We start from the raw sequence: 22,194 nt of genomic DNA, 5'->3' as shown, positions 1-22,194 counted from the left end.
CGCCGTATGAGGCAGACCGACGGGCCACTAAGGGCAGGCATTTTAACAATCCCTAGGACAGTTGTCTGATCCGCGTGTACATCATACCCTCTTGCTTGACCCTTCCCTTTCTCTCTCATCGCCCCTCGTCGAGGAATTGACTGCGGTTACATATGTCGTACTAATACGTGTGTTCTCGAGATCTAAAATGTTGTGCATGAACATTAATCTGCCCCTGCTAGGTAAAAATGAACTGCAGACGTTGTGGTGAGGTCGACCTCACCTCGGCCGCGCAGAGCAAATGAATACGCGAGGAGACCAACCATGTACCCAATGCCACATCGCTGTTGCTGAGCTATGAGTTTTTGCTATCCGACAAGGGAAGGCACGGACTCATAGCTCAGCTACAGCCAAGCTGGCTGCGTCTCAGGGTCCAGGAGCAGATCATGTTCGTCACGAAGATATCATGTTATCCTCGAGTGTCGGACGTGCATGGCTGAGCCTGACAAGCTCATCCCATACCTTCGTGAGTACCTCCGCACGTAGTTCTCTCTGCTGTGTGGTGAATGCCGAATCATCCTGCAAAAGCTAGTGTACGCCCATCGGAGCTGGCGTCGACAATAATGGCACACCTCTGGGATCTCATCAGACAAAGTCTAGCGCACCATCGGACGGGCTCCTGCAGTGCCCGTTATTGTTGTGTGCTACTCGGCAACACTCGCGCTGATATCATCTCATTCTCGTCAACAATAGAGTGGAACAAAAGGCATACCGTTGTCGAGTCTTCACTGTTGTGTTGGCCGCAAAGCGTTGCAGCAGGATCCGTCCTTGGGCGCGACGACGGCGACGTCGACCGTCTCCGCGTAGTCGCAGATCCAAGGGCGTTCGCATATGATACGGCGGCTTCCGTTTGACGTTACGGCGCTGCGGCCCACTGTGGTTCCAATCCTGCGCCAATGGGTTCATGGACACCTGGACAGGGACTGCACACGGGTGGACCGAATGTCGACCATATGTCGAGGGTCCTCCGGTACAATTATCGTACGGGAGTGTGCACGAGTGCTCGGCAACTTTGGCGAATCGCGATTATACCGAATGAATGACCTCCCTCCACAATTAGAGACGACGAAAACAAAAAGGGTATCAACGTCCTCCTCCTAATTGTTCCCGCAACTATATAAGGTCATACTACCATCCCTCTTAGGATCGCAACCTCAAGGGTCCCCAACGATATCCGTATGCCCGTCTAGTAAGCTGTCTTTCGTTTCTCATTCGTTTCTGCCTTACAGGACGACCGTATTGACTGTCGATATTGATGAGACGAAACAGGTCCAGGTACTGAGTAGGCTAACACTCGGACTCAGTCCAGTTATCCTTCTCTTCACGGACGACTCCCGTCATGCTATGTGTGATGCTTGGAATATGAGTTATCAAGCTTCACTCATAGCCTGTGGGGACTTGACAGGACCGGTAGAGTTCATGTTGTACTTGCGTACCATATCACCACTCAAGGATAGTCAATGATATACAGAGGGGGCATCTAGTAAGAATGGTATGCGTGATTCCACGAATACGCTATTACACGGGCTTCAAAACAAGAACATGCGCGATGGTGAAGATGCCTGAAGGTGACTGTGGCGGGAGCAGAACGCGGGGGCCTGGAACTATGTGTGATGAGAATAGGAGTTTGAAACCGTTACTCTTTCAGTCGGTCGGTCGAGGACGACGAGGGTTGATAGGAACGTTTTCAACGCCGCTAGCTGGTCGTCCGTTACGCAGGTGGACATGCCTGCGGGCAGTACTTCTGCCGGTTGTTCCGAATGAGTTGGCCTAATCGGCTGTTGTGAAGACATCGCCGAAGTGGTTGGGGACCCGAGATGGCATAGGTGTGGCATCGGACGTGCTCCCAGAGCGAACAGTTTCTGCATAGTTTCTATCCATCGCAGGCCCCAACCTCACGGAGGTTTGCAGCAGCGGAGGATCCAGGTGCGACAAGTACCCATGGCCGGATGTGCTCGCAATTCTCCAGTCTTCTGGAGGGGGCACAGATTGCGGCAAGGGTGGCGGTCCGACGTGAACAGGGTGTGTTGGTCGCACTTCGGAAGCTAGAGATGGACCCGGAAGGGAGAGGGTAGCTACCCTCGGCTCATGTCCGGCGAACGGGCGGTAGTAGGGCCGGTAGCGTTGCGAGTGCCCAGACCCCGAAAGCCTAGCGGTGGTCGTGCCATTGCGTCGCATGTGCATGGGTGGGTGTGATGGCACAGGCGGCGGGGTAGGAAGTCCACTGACGACCCGATAGGACGAGATGTCATTGACGGAAGGCGAGAACTTGCACATACCCTCACCGGGATTGGGAGTAGGAACAGATGGTCGGAGGAACGTATGGGAGGTGTGATGTGGCGCGCGACCGTTGAACGTCGAAGCACTTGATGATGGGTAGTCAGCCGTCATGCTCTGGGGGCCGTAGCCTTGCCGCCACACATGCGTCTCAAGCTGCGGCTGAGAGGAATATGTCGTGGCACTTATGCGGTCGTAGTGGTTGGGGTACGAGTGAGGCGATGACGTCGGACGTCTTGATGATCCTGCGGTTCCCCCGCCATGACTCCCCACAGTGCCGCCGCGCACACATAATTCAGGCTGCCAGTGTGTCAATCGAGCGACGAAGTGCAGGAGAGAGCACACTCACAGACTGGTGTGAAGGGTGGGATGTATCAACTGTTGTCGTGTGAGCTGCCCGTCGGTCCGCACGACGTGAGCGACGAGAAGTGTCTTCGGGGCCTACTGGGCTAGCATAGGCGACAGGAGCAGGCGTCTGGATATCACTGAGTCTGCACCCCCAGCAGGAGATCTGCGCAGAGCGGAAGGATGTGAGTGGAAAAGCAGAACTCGGTGTAACGGGATTGTCATACGCACGGATGTGAGCGGGACGCCTGCATCTTGAAGACTTAGAGGGACCGTCGATTTGGACCCGTTCGATTTCTGTTGCTTTGTTCTCTGCTTGTTCTGGCTGGCTTCAACCTGGGAAACGAGCACGACTGCTCAGCCTTGACGACGTCTCTCGAGCACATAAGGATTCTGCGACCCACGACAACAGCGCCATCATTCTCGTCGTTCACAACGGTCGGTGGAGGATCCGGGTACGACTTGGCAGCATTGTTGTCTGTCTTTGCCTTCTTCCCCATTGCGGGAGAGCAGCCGTCTGTTGCCTAGGAGATGGAAGGACAAAGGGTGGGAGGTCGTCGGGATAGAAAAGAAGGCTGACCTTCTCTGGCGGTCAGCGCGGAGGCTTAAGGACCCCTTAGTTCTTGCCCACCGTAGCATCATGTCCCACCTCGTGTTTACACTGGAAGCCTGAGGCAGTTCAGACGCGTCATCGCGGTCGGCACTACATGTGATGATCCCGACAGAGTGTCATGGACCAGTATCCCCATATCTCAAGCTCTATCGTCGGAAAAGGGGACATCGACGGAGAACGTTCTTAACTCCTGAATCTATCTTGATGCTCGACCTGTGGACCGCATGGTCCAGAGACTTCGACATATACGGATTATAGGCTTGGAGGACCCCAAACGCCCACGGACGAAGGCGGCGGCGGCGGAAGACGCATCGTTCCAGAGGCGATACATGCGGGGAAAAAGCATTCACCCCCAGCGCATACCCGCTCATAACCAGAAATTACTGAGAAATACTCACCGTGCCGAGTGACAGAGACACGGATCTCGATGCATGCCAGCAGACAATGACTTGGAAGAACGTGGTCGTGTCTTTCGCCATGGTCCGCTGTAAGTCAAAACTCCTATGAATTTTGACAGCAAGGCCTTCGAGCTGTGATCGAGAAGTGACTAGCCAGAACAGCTTGTCGCTACGTCGCTAGCATCCTCCAACTTGGATGGCGCCTAGACTGTGACCTGCTACGGAGTTCAGTCAGAAACGAGACGGGTGAGTTCAACTAAATCATACGCCGACCATGCCCGTTTTAACTCGTAGAGATAGTAATGGTGGTGGTAGTCGTTGTTGTTCAAACCTCAGTAGTCTCTGCAACGTTGACCGCTTCGCGGCCACAATCGCCAACAACGACGACCGCATTCGGACATGCTTAGGCGCTGATACTATCATCCAACCGAGAACATGGCAAGGGAATCATGATTAACGACAGTATACAGAAAACGGTAGAATCAACAACGTGAACTGATCTCCCGGTTAACTAGTCCGCTGAAAGAGCGGCGGCTAGCCAATGCCCTCAACCCACTAGTCATGGTGTGGATTCGAGGCAGTGCAAGTACAAGTCCCCAATGCAGTTTCGGGAGAGCCAATATATGGTGGATAGGTGCGTACGCAATGTTCACCTCTGCGTGCACTCCATCTCCAGCCAAAAGTATGACTGTCGAACATTGACGGCAGGTTGTCAATGGCTTCCATGGCGAGACGAGCTTCCTTGCACGCCGGATGTGTCAACCGTCACTTGACGTCCGGCCGCCCCTGAGCCACGCTGGCCTCGTCCTCGACGAGCAGGTAGCGGTCGAGTCTGTCGCACGGCATGGGCGCCTGGAGCATTCTGCCCGCGAACGCCTTGTTCACTCGTGGATGTCGCAGTAGCCGTATCGCTTGTGCGAAGAACAGAACGGGGATCGACTGGGCCGGAGGTTGCGACGAAGAACCCAGGGCGGACACCACCCGCATGGGTGGGGTTGTGGAAGGGAAGACCCGATGGGTCCACCTCGTATCGATACCCGTGAACTGCGTACAGAACACGCACCCCATTCACGTTCAGTGGATCCCACTGAACGTTGACTCCTTGTATGTTTCTTCCATCTGCGGCTCCAGTCTGTCCACGGCTCTCCTGGTGCGCAGAGTGATGCGGTCGGGTTGGGATGTGGGCTGTCGTCGAAGTAGCGGTGGTCGGAGCATGGAATGAGGATGTGGTTGGAGTCGTCCGTGAGACGGGCATAGCCGTTGAGGTGGGGTACGGAGGGAACAGTGGATTGTCGTAGGACTCATCGTTCGCGTGAGGTATAAAGAGCGGCTGCACGTTGCCACCGCTTCCAGGGAACATTCCGACGGCACCCTCGTTGTCTTCAGAGAACAACGCATTCCAATCTGGTACGGTGGGAATCATCGCCGTCGAGGCTTCCCTCCCCGTCGAAGCCGCCGCATTGCGCTGCTGTACTGGGCCTGGACCTGAAGGCATCTGGGCCCAGGGATGTTGCTCATGAGAACCGATTGCCGAGTTGCCAGTAGAACCGACGAAGTCGCTATATGGTCCAAACTCCGCGATGCTTCCCACTTGGCCTTGTTGCGGTATGGAAGGTGGTGGAGGCGTCCAACGCCACTCCCCGATTGGCATCTGTTCATATACTAGATCAGCGCGGTAGAAGCCTTAGGGTAGCGAAAATACACCACCTTCCTATCCTCCGTGTCTTCCACGTCGAACCGACCGGATACGCGAACCTCTTGTGGCTGCATGAGTATATGGTACGTTGAGGGTTTGGAAGGGAAAGAGATGGTGCTGTGGCACGTCCACGAGTCAGCGCTCAGCCTCGAGCACCACAGCGTGCCTATCCCGGTCACCACCGACGGTTCGGTGCTCTCCTTGGTCTCTCGGCAATGTGCGTGCCGTATATCCGCTAAGGCAAGATATGGATGACGGCGTCTGTACGATCCTGGTACATATATTAATAGAGTTTCGGCGATGGGTGCAGGAGCATGGTCCCGCTGGACTTCGGAATATCCCATGCGACAATGCACGGACTACAGCGCTCGGTGTCCAGGACCAGGGCTGTGTCGCTGATTGACAAGGGACTTCTCGAGCGCAAATAAGAGGGGAGGCGTGATCTCATGGCGAACGAGTGGATAAAACCGACACTCGCCGACTCGCCGCATCGATAGGCCGCCTAGGCGTCCTCGGCTTCTGGTATGAACGCGGGCCATGAAGTCGCCTCTCCTCCGAGTTGACGTCAGGTCGCTGAGGAGTCGTATTGGTCCTATAAAATACCTATACAAGTACGTCCTCTTAGAATGGGTGAGCCTTCGCACCAAGTACACGTTGCCTTGTAGGGCGACCGGTACTCGAGCCTAATTTTTGATGAGGTCGATGCTGGGCGTCAAGAAGCCGGTCACGGCGTGAGATGAAAGCATGCAGCCATTCATTTAGCCATTCTGCAATAGAACGCAAGATCGCGGCTGCCCAGAAGGTTCATTTGTGCGACGAGGTTGCGTCTGAGTGAAGACTGACAAGAGTCCATGCCAGCACGACAGGTGGCCCAGTGATGGCAGTGACCGGGGAAATCGGGCCGACTCGCCGACCAGTTAGGAAGTCTAGACGCCAGAAGGGAGCTCTCTTACGACCTACTCGGCTACATCCTTGATAACAACGCAATGCGGGCTGGCCTGTTGAAGTATGGTGCCCTGCCTCGCTAAAATCTAGGCCACTGTCTCGCCGGGGGAGACCGGAGGCTCATCGTGTCCGATGCGCGAAACGTGGCAGCAGCCGCAAAATTACTATTTTACTTCATACATCGCTTCTCAGAGCTCTAATCTCTGCAGTACCATACGCCAGAAATCAGGACACAACAACAGTCAAGATCACACAGCCCAGCGAGCGACAAGTGTTCGAACAATCGCCGCGACACAACTGATGGAGCTCTGGTCCTGTAGCCACCTGCAGTGTGTGTCGATGGAGACGACATGTCCATATCATGTATATGTTTCACCCGAGTAGTGGTATAATCCCGGAGATTGCTCTGCTGTGCCAGCTTGGTCCCAAGACCCTGGATTGGCAGGTTCCCTCCAATGGGAGGGAGAGGGATCGACAAAGTTTGTTCGAACATGATGGAACCCGTTGAGATCATCTGCGACTCTCTCAACCTCCTGGGTTCCGCGCAACGCATTCTCATGAGCCTGAGAGTATGCAATCATGGGGACGAAGGGCCCAGAGGCGTGACCCGCATCATACAGTCCCGCGTTGAGCTCAGTGGGCTGCATAGCCGGCTGACCCGATGGCAAGACAACGTTTGCGGAGACGTATCCCGTGAGAGGCGGTGGCTGGTGGAAACGAAGAGCCTCTCCTGAATCGACGCGCGGATATGAATCCCAAACAGGCCCAGCTAGCAATGTGTTGCACGGAACGTCGAGGGTAGAGGGAGAGACGTGAGCCACGGGCCCTCCAGGAACATCATACGCCGGAATTATCGTCAGTTGCTGAGAGACATGTTGAAGGCGTTGTGAGGTTTCCTGAAGGTCCTGCCAGCACTCAGGTCCGGGGGTACTTCTCGCCGCGCTCTGCACACCAATAACTGGCTGGTTGGCAACCTGACGATGACCATAGAGAAGAGGGACGGCATCCTGCCTGAAACCGTGCGGCGGGGCGAACATATGAGGGAGTGACGGGGTGGCCAGGGCAGCCGGTGCTGGTCCGAGATTGCTTGTCGCTACCGTGAGCATCTGAGGAGCTCTCGAAGGGCCACGTTCGTATGCCCCACCACCAGAGTTCATCTCCGTCGCGACAAGAGAACGCTGGTGTAGAACTGCTTCATCGCTAGGTGGGAGCGACGTCGCTGTGTAAACATCGTGGTTCGCAGATGGAGGGACGCGTCGGGACGGGGAAAGACTCGCATCATCTGAACAGGGCGGAATGGGGGGAAAGCCTTGGACTCGGTCGTAACACTGGGACTCCGAGGCACGGGTGGACGCCTCTGCACTCCTCGCGATGAGCAGCTCCGAAGAGGCATGAGAGGAGGTAACTCTGGTAATCTTTGATGCCGGGATGACTGGGATGGCTTGAGGAAGCGGGCTAGTCATATCACGATTGTTGAAGATGCTGTTGGCCCCCCACTGGGGAAACTACGTCCACGGAAGACATGAAAACAAGAGCGGAGCGGGTTTGAATGGCGCACGACGTACACATTCGTCGGGGACATCCTTGAGACATGCGGGCTTCCTCGTAGGGTGTCCCTTTGTGTTCTGCGTAGGAAGGCTCTGCTTCTGCAACAGGAAGCGTGAATTGCAAACTCCAGCCGAAGTAACATGTAGCGCAACTACTTGCCTCGGAAATTTTCGCGGGATGGGCGATCTTCGTCGACGATGTGGCCTTGTGTGGCTTGGTGTTGTCGTCGGGAACCTCAGGCTTGTGATTGGTTCGTGGACTTGAAGAGGAGTACCGGGTCATGGTATAGACGTTGCCTGGAGACGAGCGTGTACAACAGGGAGAACAAGGATGTCCTTGTCTGGCATCCCGCGCCGAGGCTTATGTACATGATGCCTCTGCCATTGTTCGCAAGAAGTACCTGGAGATTGCTGCGGCCACGGTCCATTGTGTCCTCACTGCAGCAGGGGAATCATGCACAGGGAGACACTAGGTCTGCGCAGTTCTGAGACCTCGAAAACGCGTCAGTACGGCAGGAACTCGAGGCGCAAGGTATGCCGCCACGCATCGGCGGCGAAGCATGCTGCTCCCTTCCCCAAAAAGAAAGTCGGACATAGCGGAAGCTGTGCGGGACCCTCAACACGAGCCGTAGTACATTCCGGAAAGAAGGCTTCTCGATATGCAGGACACTATATCAGATCGAAAGGACGCACTTTGGTCTGGTGCGGTGAATCGCTGACAGGTTCCACATCATGCAGAACAATCATGACAACTCGTGGGGAGTTCCAGAGAAAGATAACGCCCAGAGAGCGCACGCCGGAAGTCCACGAGATCCAAGGGATCCGACCGAGGAACACCGAGGAACTAGAGCTCGCTTTGACCTGGGCTATGCATGACAGGGACACAACGCGTGGCTTATCGCGTAACCGAAGGAATGAATATGCTCACCGAATATTGTTGACGAAAATAGGGCGGCAGCTCAATATTTCTCCTGCGTTACGCCGTGTAACCTGTATTGACCTGGAGATGACGGTCACAACGGCGATGCGCGGGGGCAGCTTTCAGCATATATCCAACAATATATGGCAGCATCTCGTCACGCTGGCTTCCGAGAGACGAAGGTGACGAGAACAGGAGACATTGTGCCCTACTTGCGTCATAACGTCCAAGTCTTTGTTTCGCGTTAGCAACCGTGTCGCTCTCTTCCCACTCCCTTATATCGAACGGTCATCAACTTTCGTAACAATGAATATAAAATATTCGAAGAACTTACTGGAGCGACTTCGCTATTGCTCGGATGTAGTCACCGTCATGGGAGGTGGAGAAGGAGCAATTCAAGGCGTCTATCTGAGGAAACTAACCTCGAGCAAGATTGACTATATATAGAAGTCCTCTGATACGCGCCTCCCCTGGGCCGGGACGGAGCGCTCGTCCGCTGCTTGCTCTGCGACCTAAAGGTCAATCTCCACAAACTCCCTCTTCGCGGTATGCTCTCAGCCAACAAGCATGCTTTGAGGCTTGCTAGACACGCTCGCAAGTCATGCTGCACTCCGAAGCGTGCAGCGAGCACAGCTGTCCCTCAGGAGACTGACATCGTCATCGTCGGCGGAGGTCCTGCGGGACTCGCGCTCGCGAGCGCGCTCAGTAAGTATAGGTTTCACTCGACAGTTAGTGTATACCATTGAACTTTGGGCAGGCTCACAACCGATCATACGCAATACACTGAAGGTGTCGCTGGTCGAAGCTAGCGACTTGGATCAAGTGCGCGGCTGGACCCCGCCGCCAGGCACGTTCTCGAACCGCGTCAGCTCGATCACGAACGCGTCGCAAGCATTCCTGGGAGGTGCGCAGGGCTGTGCTGTGTGTCTTTGCGTGGAGGATGCTCAAGGTTGGGTGAAGAGATCGGCGCGTGGGCACACGTCGAGGATGGACGTACATGCCCTATGGAAGAGATCCAGGTGAGCCTAACATGGTCCTCCGTCTTCCGCGGCCACAAGAGCCTTTGCCTCAAGCATGGAGACTGAATCGCTGTTGAACGCGTTCTCAGGTGTGGGACGGCCTCTCGGATGCGCGCGTAACGTTCTCGATGCATGACGCCTTCTCCTCTCATCTACCTGGTATGGAGTCTCAACCCCAGATGGCACGACTCACGGAGAATCTCAACCTTCAACGTGGCCTCCTTCGCCATCTCGATGGCACGTCTGCCGTTGAACTGATCGACAAGGTGAAAGTGCAGTCAATCCAGCGCGAAGAACGCGAAGGTGGCGGTTGGCCCCTTGTCCATCTGTCTGACGGAAGAGTGCTTCGCGCCCGACTTCTGGTGAGTAGCCTGGTTCGCCTTTCCCATCCGCTTTGACTTGGTGCTGAGCGCGCTGTAGGTAGGCGCAGACGGGTTCAACTCCCCGGTACGCGCGTACGCCGGGATCCAGTCGTACGGATGGGCGTACGACACGACAGCTGTCGTCGCTACCATGTTCCACAACCCGCGAACCTCCTTCCAGGCGCCGAATACTACAGCGTACCAAAGGTTCCTTCCTACTGGGCCCATCGCCTTCTTGCCGTTATCGCCCACGGCATCTTCTCTCGTCTGGTCGACCAAACCGCATCTAGCTAAGGCGCTCTTGTCTTCCGAACCAGGCGTGCTGGCCAGCATGATAAACGCCGCGTTCCGACTACCGGAGGTGTCTCTCAGGTACCTCCACAAGCTAATTCTGGACTCTGCGAACACCGGATCGCCGCTGAGCACGCAGCAGTTGCTCGAAGAGATCTCCTGGCGCGAACGCTCACATAGCATCGATTCGCGCTCAGCGTATTCCCTAGCCGCGGACACCACCGGTGTACCGCCGGAAGACGCGGACGCCCTACCACCGCTGGTGACCTCCATCCAGCCTAGCTCTGCTGCATCATTCCCTCTGAGATTCAATCATGCGGACGAGTACATTGGGGATGGCGCCGGCGCTCGTACTGTTCTCGTTGGGGACGCGGCGCACACCATCCACCCCCTAGCCGGCCAGGGTCTCAACATGGGTCTAGGCGATGTCGAGGCCCTGTTCCACTGCATCCAGAAGGCCGTGCATGCCGGTGGAGACATCGGTGAGTTGTATTCGCTGAGGCTTATTGGACTCATGATCACCTTCTACGCAGGCTCTCGGACCGCGCTGCTCCCCTACGCCCGCGAGCGCTACTTCGAGAATCACAAAACCATGTCCGCTTGCGACAAGCTGCACAAGCTGTACTCTTTTACCGCGGAGCCGATTGTATGGGCGCGCTCTGTTGGTGTGGAAGTGCTGAATGAACTCGACTCTGTCAAGGCGGCGCTGATGTTGAATGCGGGGAGCCAGAGCTTCCGCCGAGGACCGTCTAGGACTCAGCTTGGTGTGAATGTCGCTGCTGACGCTGTGGAGAGCCTTGCGAGGAGTATGAGCGGAGTGAGAACGCTGACGGAAGGTGTTGGAAACATGGTCGGTGCTGGGGTGCAGAGGGTTCTGAAGGGCCTCTCGGATTCACAGAGGCCATGAACGTCCTGAACCCTTTTGTTGTAGGACAGAAAACATTGCTGCAATGTGGACTTATGACACCTTGTGCAGACAGCGTGGCGGAACAACCTCGCTGGATATGTTTGGCGCCGTCGGGCGCGTTGCTAAACTGGGACGCGCTATTTGTGCATGTTGACGCGTCTCGGCAAAGGAAGCTAAGCCAGGAACAGGGCCATGGCCATAATTACACCACGTCAGTAACTGCGGCCTTACACGCCTTTCCTTCTTCCCAATACACTGTACTCCTCTGATTTACGCTCCTTGTCTTGTCATCGCCGCCATGGGTTCTGCTCAGAGCTACATCCCCGTCGCCACCCTCGTCGTCGCTGGCGCCGCCGCGTACGGATACGCCCAGCTCAAGCAGCCCACGCCCGTACCCCAGGGTCCGTCCACATCATCCTCATCTGCATCATCATCGTCCAAGAAGCAGAAACATAAGAAGAAGACGGGTGCGGGTGCGGGTACAGGCCCGAGCAAGGAGGACGTGCCCGCGGAGCCCAGCGTGGTGTCCTTCCCCCCTGTCATCCCTGGGGACTTCGACGCGCCCTCGGCTGCCACCTCCGACCCCGCGGACAGGCCAGCAGCAGCAGTAGGGAAGCCGAAGAAGAAGAAGAAGGCCAAGAAGGCGAGTCCCGTCCCTGTCGATGCACAGTCCGAGTCGTCAGCGACCGCTCCCGAGTCATCCGCGGCGCGCAGGACCAAGAAGTCCGCGACCCCGAAGCCGCTAGACGACGACGGGTGGACGAGGGTGGAGACGAAGAAGAAGACCGTGAGGGACGCCGCCAAAGGGGACGCACCTGCGGGCGAGGGGCGGCCCCAGCTTGAGGTCTCGACGAGCGATGCGGGGATCACCACGTCGGCGACGGGCAACTCGTCGCCTGTGACCGAGAGAACGGAGGACGAGTCGGCTCTCGCAGACTCGGGTATCTCGGAGAACCGGCGTACTCTGGCCGAGCGGTTACTCCCCAAGCCGCGGAAAACGGGTGTCGAAGAGTACGTGGTGTTCAGCAAGAGCGTGTGGGTGAATCTGACGTAGTGCTGGTAATAGCCTGCTCGAAGAGCCCGACTACCCACAGCTTGCGCGCGTTATGCGCATCAAGCCCAGGCCAGACGAGCAACCAGCTGCGGGTTTCTCATGGGGTGACTATGAAGACGTGGACGAATCGCGCGGGACTGCGGATGACGCCGACGGGGAGGATGATGGCGGATGGGGCGTCGTGAAGAGTCGCGGTCGACCAAGTAAGTGTCCATACCACCTTCTATATGGCACCATTCGCCAAATCGTGTGTGGGACGTTGACCTCTCCGCGCATCCGTAGAAGTGAACAAGACACCCTCGCAACAGACCCCGACTGCGCAGAAGGCGCCAGAGACGCTCACGAAGAAGCAACGACAACACGCTGCGAAACGCGAAGCTCAAAAGGCGGCTAAGGCAGATGCGGAGGCCGAACGGCTCGCTACACTTGCCCAGCATAAGCGCGAACTGGAGCGTGCGCGCATGGTGGAGCAGGCTAAGTCGTCCAAGAAGACGACTGGAGGCGGCATGTCCGCGTACGTTGACGAGAACGGCAAACTTGTCTGGCAATGATGTCTTGAAACCGCCGAGGAACTAGTGGGGTGGCCTCCGTGCGCGAGACTGATTAGGGAGAAGACCGGGTGGTGGGGGTTTCGAGGAGAGGTGCGCTCGTGCTGAGTGTCTAGCATGCTACCCTTGTTGTTACTGGGTCAGGTTATCGCATACTGCATATATACCATCGTTCGTTACCGTATCTACATAGTGCTTTCCGGACTGTCGGTTCAGGAGAAATTATCCGCCTGTATCTAGTACATCGAATCTGCTAATACCCATGCGTTTTGTTATGCTGTTGTGTCTCTTGTCCCCACGTACTCTCCGTCTGTTAATATCAGCATCCACTGAGTTCTCAAAGAGCCTCATCGTCGATGACCGACATGGATTTGTGCAGAGGGAGCTGCTGCGGTTACTCCCTCCAGCGTCTATCACACGATGACTATATATGGTGATTGTTGTTCGAGGTTACTTTTTGCTACCGGACTCATGCAGGCGCCCGTGGCGACTTTTCTCTCGACTACCACTAGCCCGTTCGTAGGCACAGTTGTGTTCGGGTATTAGGTGAGTTCTCTGTGGCATACTATAATATTTAACTGACGTGGAGCTCAGCCCGACCGTGAGACAAGATGGGAGAAGCAGTTGAACATGAGGGTCCCTCTAGTAGCGCAAAAACAATACCGTCGCGACGTCGATGTACGCGTTGTCTCCGTCTCGACTCACACAATGTCCGGTTACTATTGCAATACTGTGCCGCTACAGAGTCTCTTGTCCACGGTTGCTGTTCTGCCAGGGCTGGGACATTCAAGATGCACCGTGACGCGGTCGCCAACTCCGACGCATGCGACATCCTTCCGAGTTGCCGTCACCTTCGTGACAGTAGCGGCCTCGTTACTCTTGCCGTACAAAATATTGCGAGGGTGTATGCGTGACGCGTCGGTGAGTCTTATCCCGTTCCTCGGTTCCAGGGCACATGAAGCTAGAAGCGACGCCGCCCTGCTGCCATCATGCTCTGCGACAGTGCCCCAAGGACAAAGCGTCCTCGAGCGCGTCCACTCTCCGCTGTCCTTGGAGCCCCTATACTTCGTGGACTTCACAATTTATCGGATAGGGTCCTCCTTTTTCCGGAGTCCGTTCGTAGCTCGAGAAGCATCGCCTCCGGCGTGAACGATGACTATCTCGTGTTGCGTACAGCAGGCTCTTTCTCAGCCTACGCTGCCAAACTATCAATCAAGGCGCCATGAGGTATTCTTCCCGCTCATCGCCTCAGGCCAAAACGTTGATGGCCTGAAACTGGGATGGTGCCCACCGGATCTCGAAGAAGTTATCAGATGTTCTGCCGCGAACCATCCTGTGGACGGTGCTGCGTTTGAGGCCTCCCACTTCAGGGAACTTCCGTATCTGAACGCGTCTACCTTGGTGTGCGTTAAAGCGAGCTTACATCCTACAGCACCCGTGAGCCGTACTTCCGCCGCCGAATCTGAGGTCGTCAGTGTATCTGGCGTGTTTGGGCCGCCCTGATTTCTGTCCCGAGGACCCCGTTCGGCATGCAAGCCGCAGTGACGCGTCTTTTGTCTCGGAAATACGCGACGACGGTGATGTCCAGCGCAAATATCACGCTGAAAGGGACAGACGCGAGTCATGCCGCAGCATGGGGCAGGATCACGAAGCCTCGGCGGAGGGTGCAACAATTCCCAGATCCGAGTACTCCTTCTCAAAGATGGCAGCGCGGCGCGTACAACAGCCTCGGCGGGAGGCAAAACAAGGACATACCCTTGTTCTCTCCCACCGCAACGCCCACCCTTGTACTTTCGCGCTGCCGCCTGCCGTCAGGTCGCCACTTCCAGCATGACGACCAAACCAGCACCCGAGAAGAGGAAGACTGGCAACAAACGGCCCCGAAGTGGCGACAAAGACGAGGAGCCGACGTCGTCACTGCCAGATGCCGACCCGTCAGAAGTACGTGCGAAACGCCCATCACGTTCATGGGTCTGTCCCTCATATGCTTTCAGCAGTCTAGGAAGCGGCAGCACACGGATGGACATAAGGCGAAGCTGCCGGAAAGAATCTCTTCACCTGTTTCAGTCCCCCCAGATAATCTTACCGGTGTAGTTACTGCAGGATCCCGATAATCTCGCCCTATCATTAAGCTCGTTAATCTGCATGTCTTCATACAATGACGATTTAATCCAGAGTGCCCTACTTTCGAATGTCAGTACACGTACTCTGGCGGGCAGGATTATCGGGTAAATCATCTTCAAGCTGGATAATCCTCGTCTCGAGTTAATCTTGTCCCGCAATCATGCTATTCAATTAGCGCTGTATAGGTACCGTCATGAAGTATAAAGTATGATTATGTCTGCTCGTGATGATCTCAGCCCCACATCATCACGGCCCTTCCAGTATACCAACTTCGTAGCGTAGCATAACCAACTCCACCCAAGGTAATCTGTGTCCTATGATCAACTTAGTGCCTAGATCATCACTGTGCGGGCTTCATCACAGTGGTATCGCGCCTGCCAAGGTCCTACTGCATCCGCCGTTAGTAAACAAACAATACCCCCTACCCGGAAACAGATAGCGTACCTTTTTTCTTGGTTTCTTGCTCTTGTTGCCTTGTGCTTCTCCTCCCGCCTTTCGCTTCTTGCCCGTGGTGGTCATCTCGGTCGACGTGACCTCTTTGCCGCTCTTACCCCGGGCCGATATCGTCGTGTCACTACGCCGGCCTCGCCTGCTGCTGGAAGGGGGAGCCGCCTGAGCTGTTGAATCTGGTTTCCTGCCGCCTGGTATGACAATTCTACCTGCGCTTTCAGTTGCAGGTCCATCAGTTGCAGGTCCAAGACGCGAGCTTCCAGCGCGTTCAGTCGCAGGTGCCAAATGCGAGCTCCCTGCGCTTTGAGTCTGAGGTGCAAGACGTGAGCTTCTCCGGGGTGGGGCGGTGGATGGCACACCAGATAGGCGACCCTTCCCTATCCCAGTCACAGCAGCTTGGACTCGACGTTGTGGTTGTGCCTTCTGGACCATTGTGGGAGTCACGTCGACCATAGCTGCGTTGACCGGGGTTGCGTCTGCTGGAGTGGTCGCGTCGACTGCTGTCGCGTCCACTGGAGCCGCGTTGACGGGGATCGCGTCGACCTGAGCTACGTTAAGCGGGGTCTCGTCAACCGGAGCTGCGTCAACCCGAGCAGTGTTGAAGGGGTTCGCGTCGACCAGAGCTGCAGCGACGGGGCTCGCATCCACTGGAGCCGCGTTGACGGGGATCGCGTCAACCGGAGCTGCGTCAATTTGAGCAGCGTTGAAGGGGGTCGCGTCGACCAGAGCTGCAGCGACGGGGCTCGCGTCCACTGGAGCCGCGTTGACGGGGATCGCGTCAACCGGAGCTACGTTAAGCGGGGTCTCGTCAACCGGAGCTGCGTCAACCCGAGCAGCGTTGAAGGGGTTCGCGTCGACCAGAGCTGTGGCGACAGGGCTCGCGTCCACCAGAGCTGCGGCGACGGGGCTCGCGTCCGCTGGATTTGCAAGCACAAGTGGCAGCAGGACCGCAACTGCGTCCCCTTGAGTAACATCAGCTGACGTCGCTGGAGACGGGTGGACAGGAGTTGCATCCACGGCTGTCGCGACCGCTGGAGGTGTGTGGACCGCAGTCGTGTCCGCTGCAGACCCGACCGCCGGTGACACTTGGACCAGAGCTGTATCCACGGGTGTCGCGTCTGCTGGAGGCGTGTGGACTGGAGTTGTGTTGACGGCGTTTGAGCTCCCTGGCCTCGGGTCGCCCTGGTCCTCAACAATGGGCGGCAAATCCCACTCTCTAATGTGTAGTTCTTCCTGCGCTCGGACGGCACTCTTGTGGAGAACGATCCTCCCATGTGCCATCTCACCCAGTCCCTCGGGCTCTGTTGGCTTTTAGCGCCTGGACGCGCGATTCCGCTCGGATAGTGCCGCCATCGATTATCTCGTACTACTTAGTCTTTGTGCTCGCTGGATGTACCTCACGCGCGTTTGCAACGAGATCCCCCGCGTCCTTTCGTCGTCTCGTCTCTCGTCTGCCTCGGGTCTCAAGTCAACCGCGACCACTCGATTGCCCGCAAGTTTTACACAAACGCGTAACCCCGCCGGAGGACATTCCGTGCACTGCGGCCTAGCCCTGCCGAAGCGGCTTCCCCGATCCCTTGCTCCTCGACTCGAGTCCCAGCCTCGCGCCATGACCCTCCTTCTTCGACAAGCTTAATGACTCGAGTCCACGCCGAGTGGTGCAGGATCACGCAGGCACCCTGATCAAGCAGGGAGTCTGGGGGTGTTGTCTTGGGCACGATCACTTGCCTCCTTGGTGCGCATATCAGCAATACCATCCATTGCCCATGCCGTTGCCGCTGCATAGCCATACCCCCCCCTCTCCCACACCACCTGCCACAACTGCAACCACGCACCCCTACGCGCTGCGCTCGCCTCGCTGTCGAGTCTAGTTTCTCCAGCTTGAGCTTGAGTGTGCAGTCGCCGATTCCTGGTTCCCCGACCCACGTTCGACCCAAGACCCCGACCCATGTTCGACCCACGTACCCGATTCACGTTCGACCCGCGTACCCGACCCGCGTACCCGATCCTCGTTTTGATCCATGTCTCCTCGATTCTCGTCCCCTCGATCCTCGTTCCGAGCCGTGTACCTGATTCATGCCTCGATCCTCGTGGCCCCGATTCCCGTAGCGATTCTCGTACCATCCATGTTATGATACTCGTCCCGACTCACGATCCCCTGTCCTCGCTCCATCGCTCGTGGGGGTGTGTTGGCTTTTAGCGCCTGGACGCGCGATTCCGCTCGGATAGTGCCGCCATCGATTATCTCGTACTACTTAGTCTTTGTGCTCGCTGGATGTACCTCACGCGCGTTTGCAACGAGATCCCCCGCGTCCTTTCGTCGTCTCGTCTCTCGTCTGCCTCGGGTCTCAAGTCAACCGCGACCACTCGATTGCCCGCAAGTTTTACAGGCTCATCCTCCCACATCCTATCGTCTTCGCTCCCTGGCAGTACCCCAGTAAACGAGCAGTGTATCGCAGTTGGAGTTGACTGGATCGAGGTTCGGGAAGGAGTCACCGCCCGGGAGCTTGAGGGAGTGGCGGATTTCCTCGGGGTCATTCGGCGGACAACTCGGAAGTTGCGACGACTGGGTGTTCGCAAGCCGATAGAAGCCTGCCTTGCCAGACCACTTGAAGATCCCGCGTTGGCTTCACTGGATGGGGCCGCAGTGTCATCCTGGCTCTTAAAGATGAAGGCGTCACCTTCTTGACAGATGGCCAGCGCGCGGTAGACACCCAGGGCCCCCCAGATGTCCAACGACAGTGGCGCTGTCACAACCGTTGGAATCCACTTCTCCGCTACGTAAGATCCGGGTGCGGCTGTGATCTCAGCCCAGGAGAAGGGCTCGTTGGGCCGCACATCACCTATTCCAAGGTCAGTGACAGTTAGCACCCTGACATCCAGTTGACTCACTCCATACTGCTCGCATATACGCGTCAATGTGGTCCTGCAGCCACTGCACACCCTGCCCAGACTCGCCAGTGTATGGGGGAAGATAAGGCTGGCCCTGCGCATCGCGGCCGGATGGCAGGTCCGGGACGCCCTCCTCCGGTTCTGGTTCTTCCTCTGGTTGGTCGTTTTCTTCCTCTATCACTCTTTTCAGCATGCTTTCTGCACGGTCATATATCGCTCACTTACGCAAAGCCTTCATCGCCCACTCGCGAAAGCGATCTTTCTCCTCCTGAGGATAACCGGTTCCCCAGTCCGCGAACGTTTCGAGGTCCTCATCGGCTTTCACCGACACTCTTTTACAGTAACATTAAGTTCATATATCGTTGCAGAGATGTATGACTGTACTCACTCCTCAATATACACTTCTTGCTGTTCGGTCTTAAATGCCGCTTGTATGTTGAAAGCGCACATTCCAAGCTGCTTGGGCCCACGTCCGATCATGTCACCCAGAAATGACGCGAAGATCTCTAGGGCGTGAAGTTGATTGCTTTGTCCCAAGTTCCTATCAATACCCCAAGACCTCCGGCGCAGACAAAGGCAAGGAGCTACTCACACATAGCATTGTCCTTCTTCCGGTTCGCTGGCCTCCTCCGCCCGCTGTTCCCACTCCTTCTTGACCTCATCAGGCAACTGCGCATATAGCGCTGCAGTAGCCTCGCTTCGTGATCCTATGTCATTCGATCCTGCTTTGGCTCGTACGGCGTCTAGATGATGCGAACCCCAGAGACGGCTCGGGGACGCTTTGCGCTTCTTGAATATGCTCCAGAGCGGATTCTGCGCCGCCTTCTTACGCCCAACCGACACGCCTTTGGCATGTGCCTGGGTGCGGTTGTGGAAGAAGTTCTTGATGGCCTGTGGTGACAAAACCTCAGACTGACGGTCAATGCGGTCTGACGTGCAACTTACCAGTCGTATGTTTCCAGCAGGATGTCCGGCTTCATTTAGCGCCTTGAGGTACGAGGGATTCTCTACGACGGACTTCTGGACCTCGTCCACGAAGGCCTGGCGACGGGAGCCGGGGGAGATGGACTGATACTCTGTCACCTTGGAAGAGAGGTGAGCGTTGATAGTGGGGAAATTTGTCCATTGAATCCGGCCTCGTCGGACTGTGTTTGGTTGGCTAGATGCTCCGCTGGCGCTTTCGCCCAAGCCTGAGGATGGCGCCGGGAGATCGGGACTGGGGTCTGCGCTGGACGTACTAGAGTCTGTATCTTCGCGGGGGGGCGTCTTGGAGGGTGTATCTTCGGCCGCGGTCATAGGGAATGTTTGGGTAGCGGGTGTCAGATGCGCTGATGTGGAGACGTGAACAGGTTCGTTGGTACAACGAGTCTGCGGTTGGAACGCGTGTCAGGGAGAATGATTAGTGCAGAAGTATAGTAGTGAGCGATGGTGAGAACGACACCACTCTTGACGTGTCGTTGGATTGCGATGTGAGGAAGAGAGAAAGGATCACTGGCAACAGGCGCCGGTGTTGGCGGCGCGGATTGCAGCCTCTCACCCCATCTTGCTTATGTCCTCTTCTATAGCCTCCTGCGGCATTTTGCTACCGTCCTCGTCAGATTGGACAGACGTTAGAACTTACCTGGTGGTGAGCACACTCGCTGTGCCCACACACAGGGACGTAGTGCTCCTAGACAGTGCCCAGTGCCCATGTTATACGCCATAGCGGCTGAGGTACGAACACTTGAATTCGCCAAAAGCGCAACAGGTGACATTAAACCGATGGTACTGTAAACAGGGCAGCACGATGCAGAGACATCATTTGGAAGGATACGGTTGGGCACTACGAGCTACTGTGTCGTACGTGGACGATAGTCTATGTATTTGTGGGTGCACGCAAGCCTAGTTATGAAAGCGCAGAGGATCAGAGCTGGTCCCCACGCCATACACGCCGGACAGGCGGCGTGAACGAAAGAACCGCCGAGTAGCCTTGGCGGAACTGGCTTGGGCGTGGTACCACGACCAGTCCAATTTGCGCTTCTTGGTCTTGCTGGGTTTCTCGTCCTCGGAGTCTGTCAGTTTGATCACGTCGGGGTCGTTGCTGTTGCCGTTCTTCTTGCGCTTCATCGCAGCACCCTCCTGGAGCGCGGCTTGTGGTGTACCAGATTTGACGATGGAGGCGGACGTGCTGGCTGGCAGCGCTTTCATTCCCGGGGCGGCGGCGGTAGGGCGCGAGGAGAGGGAGGAAGTGGAAGAAGAGGAGATGTCGCACCCGGTGCGCAGCGGCGGTGTCAATGCCTCGGGTTCGGACGGCGGTGTTGCATGACGCCACGGAGGCGGTCGGCATGACCAAATGCACGTACTTCTCAAGCCAGGGCGTGTGCGTGATATGCTTGTCCTTGTATATGAGACGCTGCCCTGGGACGAGGGTAATAGGCTGGGACGGAGGGACGCTACGCGTGAACATCTGCTGATGCGGCTCGTACAGCTCATAGGCCGCCAGCAGTTTGCGATCATCCTCTGGAATTCCAAGCGTAGACATCACGATGGGTTGGCGCAGGGTGAACGTGACCAAAAGACCGCGACGAATCCCGCGTCCCACGATTTCCACAGGTCCTACTTTGTTCTAGTAAAATATGAGCATTTGCCGTGATTGAGGCAGGTACGGCAAGCCGAACGCACCGTGTGGTATACATATACTATCACCTCCACATCGACCGCCGCAGAGGCCATAGATGGGGCGCGTGGCGTTCTGCACAGTCCTCGGCTGAGATCCAAGTGATCCAGGGCGTCTGGGGCTCCTTGCCAACGGCCCCCTATGGCCCGCACTCGTCGAGGAGTACTCACGTACGGCGACACCCGGGCGTCCTCGGCGTGTGTGTTCAAGGCGACCGCCGTCTCACAACACCAATGAACGAACCCTTCATCTCCGTACGGTGGAGGGAACAACGCAGCGACGGCGTTCAGGCATTGAGCCCGCTGCTCCGGCTTCATCTGGCCATCCTTGGGGAGTAACTGCAGGTTTAACGTGCACTTCTGTCCCTGCGGCGCACAGCACTGCACACAACGTTGGTAAGCTGACGTAGAGGTAGGGAAGGGGGGACTAACTATTTCGACCGTGAGTCCAATGGTCTCCCGGGTGCTCGCGCCGTAGGAATAGACGAACTTGTGAGGTGCCCGGGCGTCGCCCACGTTCAAACAGCCGCGTAAAGCCTGTTTGAGGACGAAGACAGGCGGGGCATAGGCCTGTACCAGGTCTCTTACCCGGTCGTCACGTCGAGCGGGCATTGAGGGTGACGACAAGAGCGGGCGGATAACGACGTGGGCAGAGGTGCAGTTGAGGCACGAAGTAGGGTGTGGCGAGATCGTACAAAGAGTTGCGGGAGAGGCAAACGAGAGATGTGGGTCGTGTGAAGGAGCAACGTACGTGTCAGGAGGTTGGATAGCGAGGGATGGGGGTGGAGCCAGGAGACTTGGGGTGCCAGTTGGCCCGTGCTCTTGCTCATCGCGATCTAGGACCCTGGCCCGACGCGTCGATCTCGGGTGGCGGAGTTGCCCTCACCGCGATGGGCGTCAAGGTTTGAGGTTTATGAGGTCGGGTATGCGTTCGCTATTTGATGGCGGGGCACGGCGGAGTGCGCGCCGACGGGGTACTGGTAAGGTCAGGGTCCAGCCAGTTGCACGAGGCTATCGACCCATCCAGGTTTGGTACATACTGTCACGCCGCCTGCCATGGACGCGAAGTCTTATGGCAGTGTCTGCATTACACCGTGAACACGAAGTCAACGG

The 22,194-nt window shown here is 56.7% G+C and overlaps 7 protein-coding genes across 7 annotated transcripts; 2 read left to right on the top strand and 5 right to left on the bottom strand.

Moving 5' to 3' along the window:
* Positions 1 to 1,809: 1,809 nt before the first annotated feature.
* On the bottom strand, positions 1,810 to 3,337 carry L226DRAFT_614298 (uncharacterized protein; the record flags this gene model as incomplete). The annotated part of the gene is made up of 4 exons (XM_067686610.1): positions 3,066 to 3,337; positions 2,893 to 2,997; positions 2,666 to 2,827; positions 1,810 to 2,616 (listed from the first exon to the last, which is right to left on the bottom strand). Exons 1-4 carry the CDS (start codon positions 3,159 to 3,161, stop codon positions 1,810 to 1,812), a joined length of 1,170 nt encoding a protein of 389 aa, XP_067534000.1. The 5' UTR covers positions 3,162 to 3,337.
* Positions 3,338 to 4,437: 1,100 nt separating this feature from the next.
* L226DRAFT_524204 (uncharacterized protein) lies at positions 4,438 to 5,323 on the bottom strand (the record flags this gene model as incomplete). The annotated part of the gene is given in 2 exon segments (XM_067678874.1): positions 4,438 to 4,716; positions 4,736 to 5,323. The coding sequence occupies 2 exon segments, from the start codon at positions 5,321 to 5,323 to the stop codon at positions 4,438 to 4,440; spliced, it is 867 nt and encodes a 288-aa protein (XP_067533999.1).
* Positions 5,324 to 9,259: 3,936 nt separating this feature from the next.
* On the top strand, positions 9,260 to 11,467 carry L226DRAFT_489282 (ubiquinone biosynthesis hydrox). Its single transcript, XM_067677268.1, has 6 exons — positions 9,260 to 9,484; positions 9,537 to 9,683; positions 9,740 to 9,798; positions 9,888 to 10,160; positions 10,219 to 10,933; positions 10,985 to 11,467. Exons 1-6 carry the CDS (start codon positions 9,328 to 9,330, stop codon positions 11,356 to 11,358), a joined length of 1,725 nt encoding a protein of 574 aa, XP_067533998.1. The 5' UTR covers positions 9,260 to 9,327; the 3' UTR covers positions 11,359 to 11,467.
* A 107-nt stretch (positions 11,468 to 11,574) lies between these two features.
* Positions 11,575 to 13,228, top strand: L226DRAFT_553825 (uncharacterized protein). Its single transcript, XM_067682951.1, has 3 exons — positions 11,575 to 12,369; positions 12,425 to 12,615; positions 12,695 to 13,228. Exons 1-3 carry the CDS (start codon positions 11,657 to 11,659, stop codon positions 12,961 to 12,963), a joined length of 1,173 nt encoding a protein of 390 aa, XP_067533997.1. The 5' UTR covers positions 11,575 to 11,656; the 3' UTR covers positions 12,964 to 13,228.
* Positions 13,229 to 15,316: 2,088 nt separating this feature from the next.
* Positions 15,317 to 16,815, bottom strand: L226DRAFT_524202 (uncharacterized protein; the record flags this gene model as incomplete). The annotated part of the gene is made up of 3 exons (XM_067678873.1): positions 15,317 to 15,391; positions 15,529 to 15,743; positions 15,894 to 16,815. 3 exons carry the CDS (start codon positions 16,813 to 16,815, stop codon positions 15,317 to 15,319), a joined length of 1,212 nt encoding a protein of 403 aa, XP_067533996.1.
* A 960-nt stretch (positions 16,816 to 17,775) lies between these two features.
* On the bottom strand, positions 17,776 to 19,722 carry L226DRAFT_524201 (uncharacterized protein; the record flags this gene model as incomplete). Its single annotated transcript, XM_067678872.1, has 6 exons — positions 17,776 to 18,377; positions 18,427 to 18,624; positions 18,652 to 18,758; positions 18,815 to 18,967; positions 19,019 to 19,317; positions 19,372 to 19,722. 6 exons carry the CDS (start codon positions 19,720 to 19,722, stop codon positions 17,776 to 17,778), a joined length of 1,710 nt encoding a protein of 569 aa, XP_067533995.1.
* A 585-nt stretch (positions 19,723 to 20,307) lies between these two features.
* Positions 20,308 to 21,693, bottom strand: L226DRAFT_572476 (uncharacterized protein; the record flags this gene model as incomplete). The annotated part of the gene is made up of 4 exons (XM_067684678.1): positions 20,308 to 20,593; positions 20,769 to 21,031; positions 21,088 to 21,462; positions 21,514 to 21,693. The coding sequence occupies 4 exons, from the start codon at positions 21,691 to 21,693 to the stop codon at positions 20,308 to 20,310; spliced, it is 1,104 nt and encodes a 367-aa protein (XP_067533994.1).
* Positions 21,694 to 22,194: the final 501 nt, after the last annotated feature.

The sequence above is a fragment of the Lentinus tigrinus genome (assembly GCF_003813185.1).
Source record: "Lentinus tigrinus ALCF2SS1-7 unplaced genomic scaffold L226scaffold_18, whole genome shotgun sequence".
NCBI lineage: Eukaryota > Fungi > Basidiomycota > Agaricomycetes > Polyporales > Polyporaceae > Lentinus > Lentinus tigrinus.
This window is presented reverse-complemented; position numbering and strand designations above follow the sequence as displayed.

Coding starts and splice junctions, on each gene's coding strand:
- L226DRAFT_489282 (XM_067677268.1), top strand. CDS start 9,328: ATGCTCTCAGCCAACAAGCATGCTTTGAGGCTTGCTAGACACGCTCGC. Junction 9,485..9,536: donor CGCGCTCGCGAGCGCGCTCA/GTAAGTATAGGT, acceptor AACTTTGGGCAG/GCTCACAACCGATCATACGC. Junction 9,799..9,887: donor GCCCTATGGAAGAGATCCAG/GTGAGCCTAACA, acceptor ACGCGTTCTCAG/GTGTGGGACGGCCTCTCGGA.
- L226DRAFT_553825 (XM_067682951.1), top strand. CDS start 11,657: ATGGGTTCTGCTCAGAGCTACATCCCCGTCGCCACCCTCGTCGTCGCT. Junction 12,370..12,424: donor CGGAAAACGGGTGTCGAAGA/GTACGTGGTGTT, acceptor TGCTGGTAATAG/CCTGCTCGAAGAGCCCGACT. Junction 12,616..12,694: donor GAAGAGTCGCGGTCGACCAA/GTAAGTGTCCAT, acceptor GCGCATCCGTAG/AAGTGAACAAGACACCCTCG.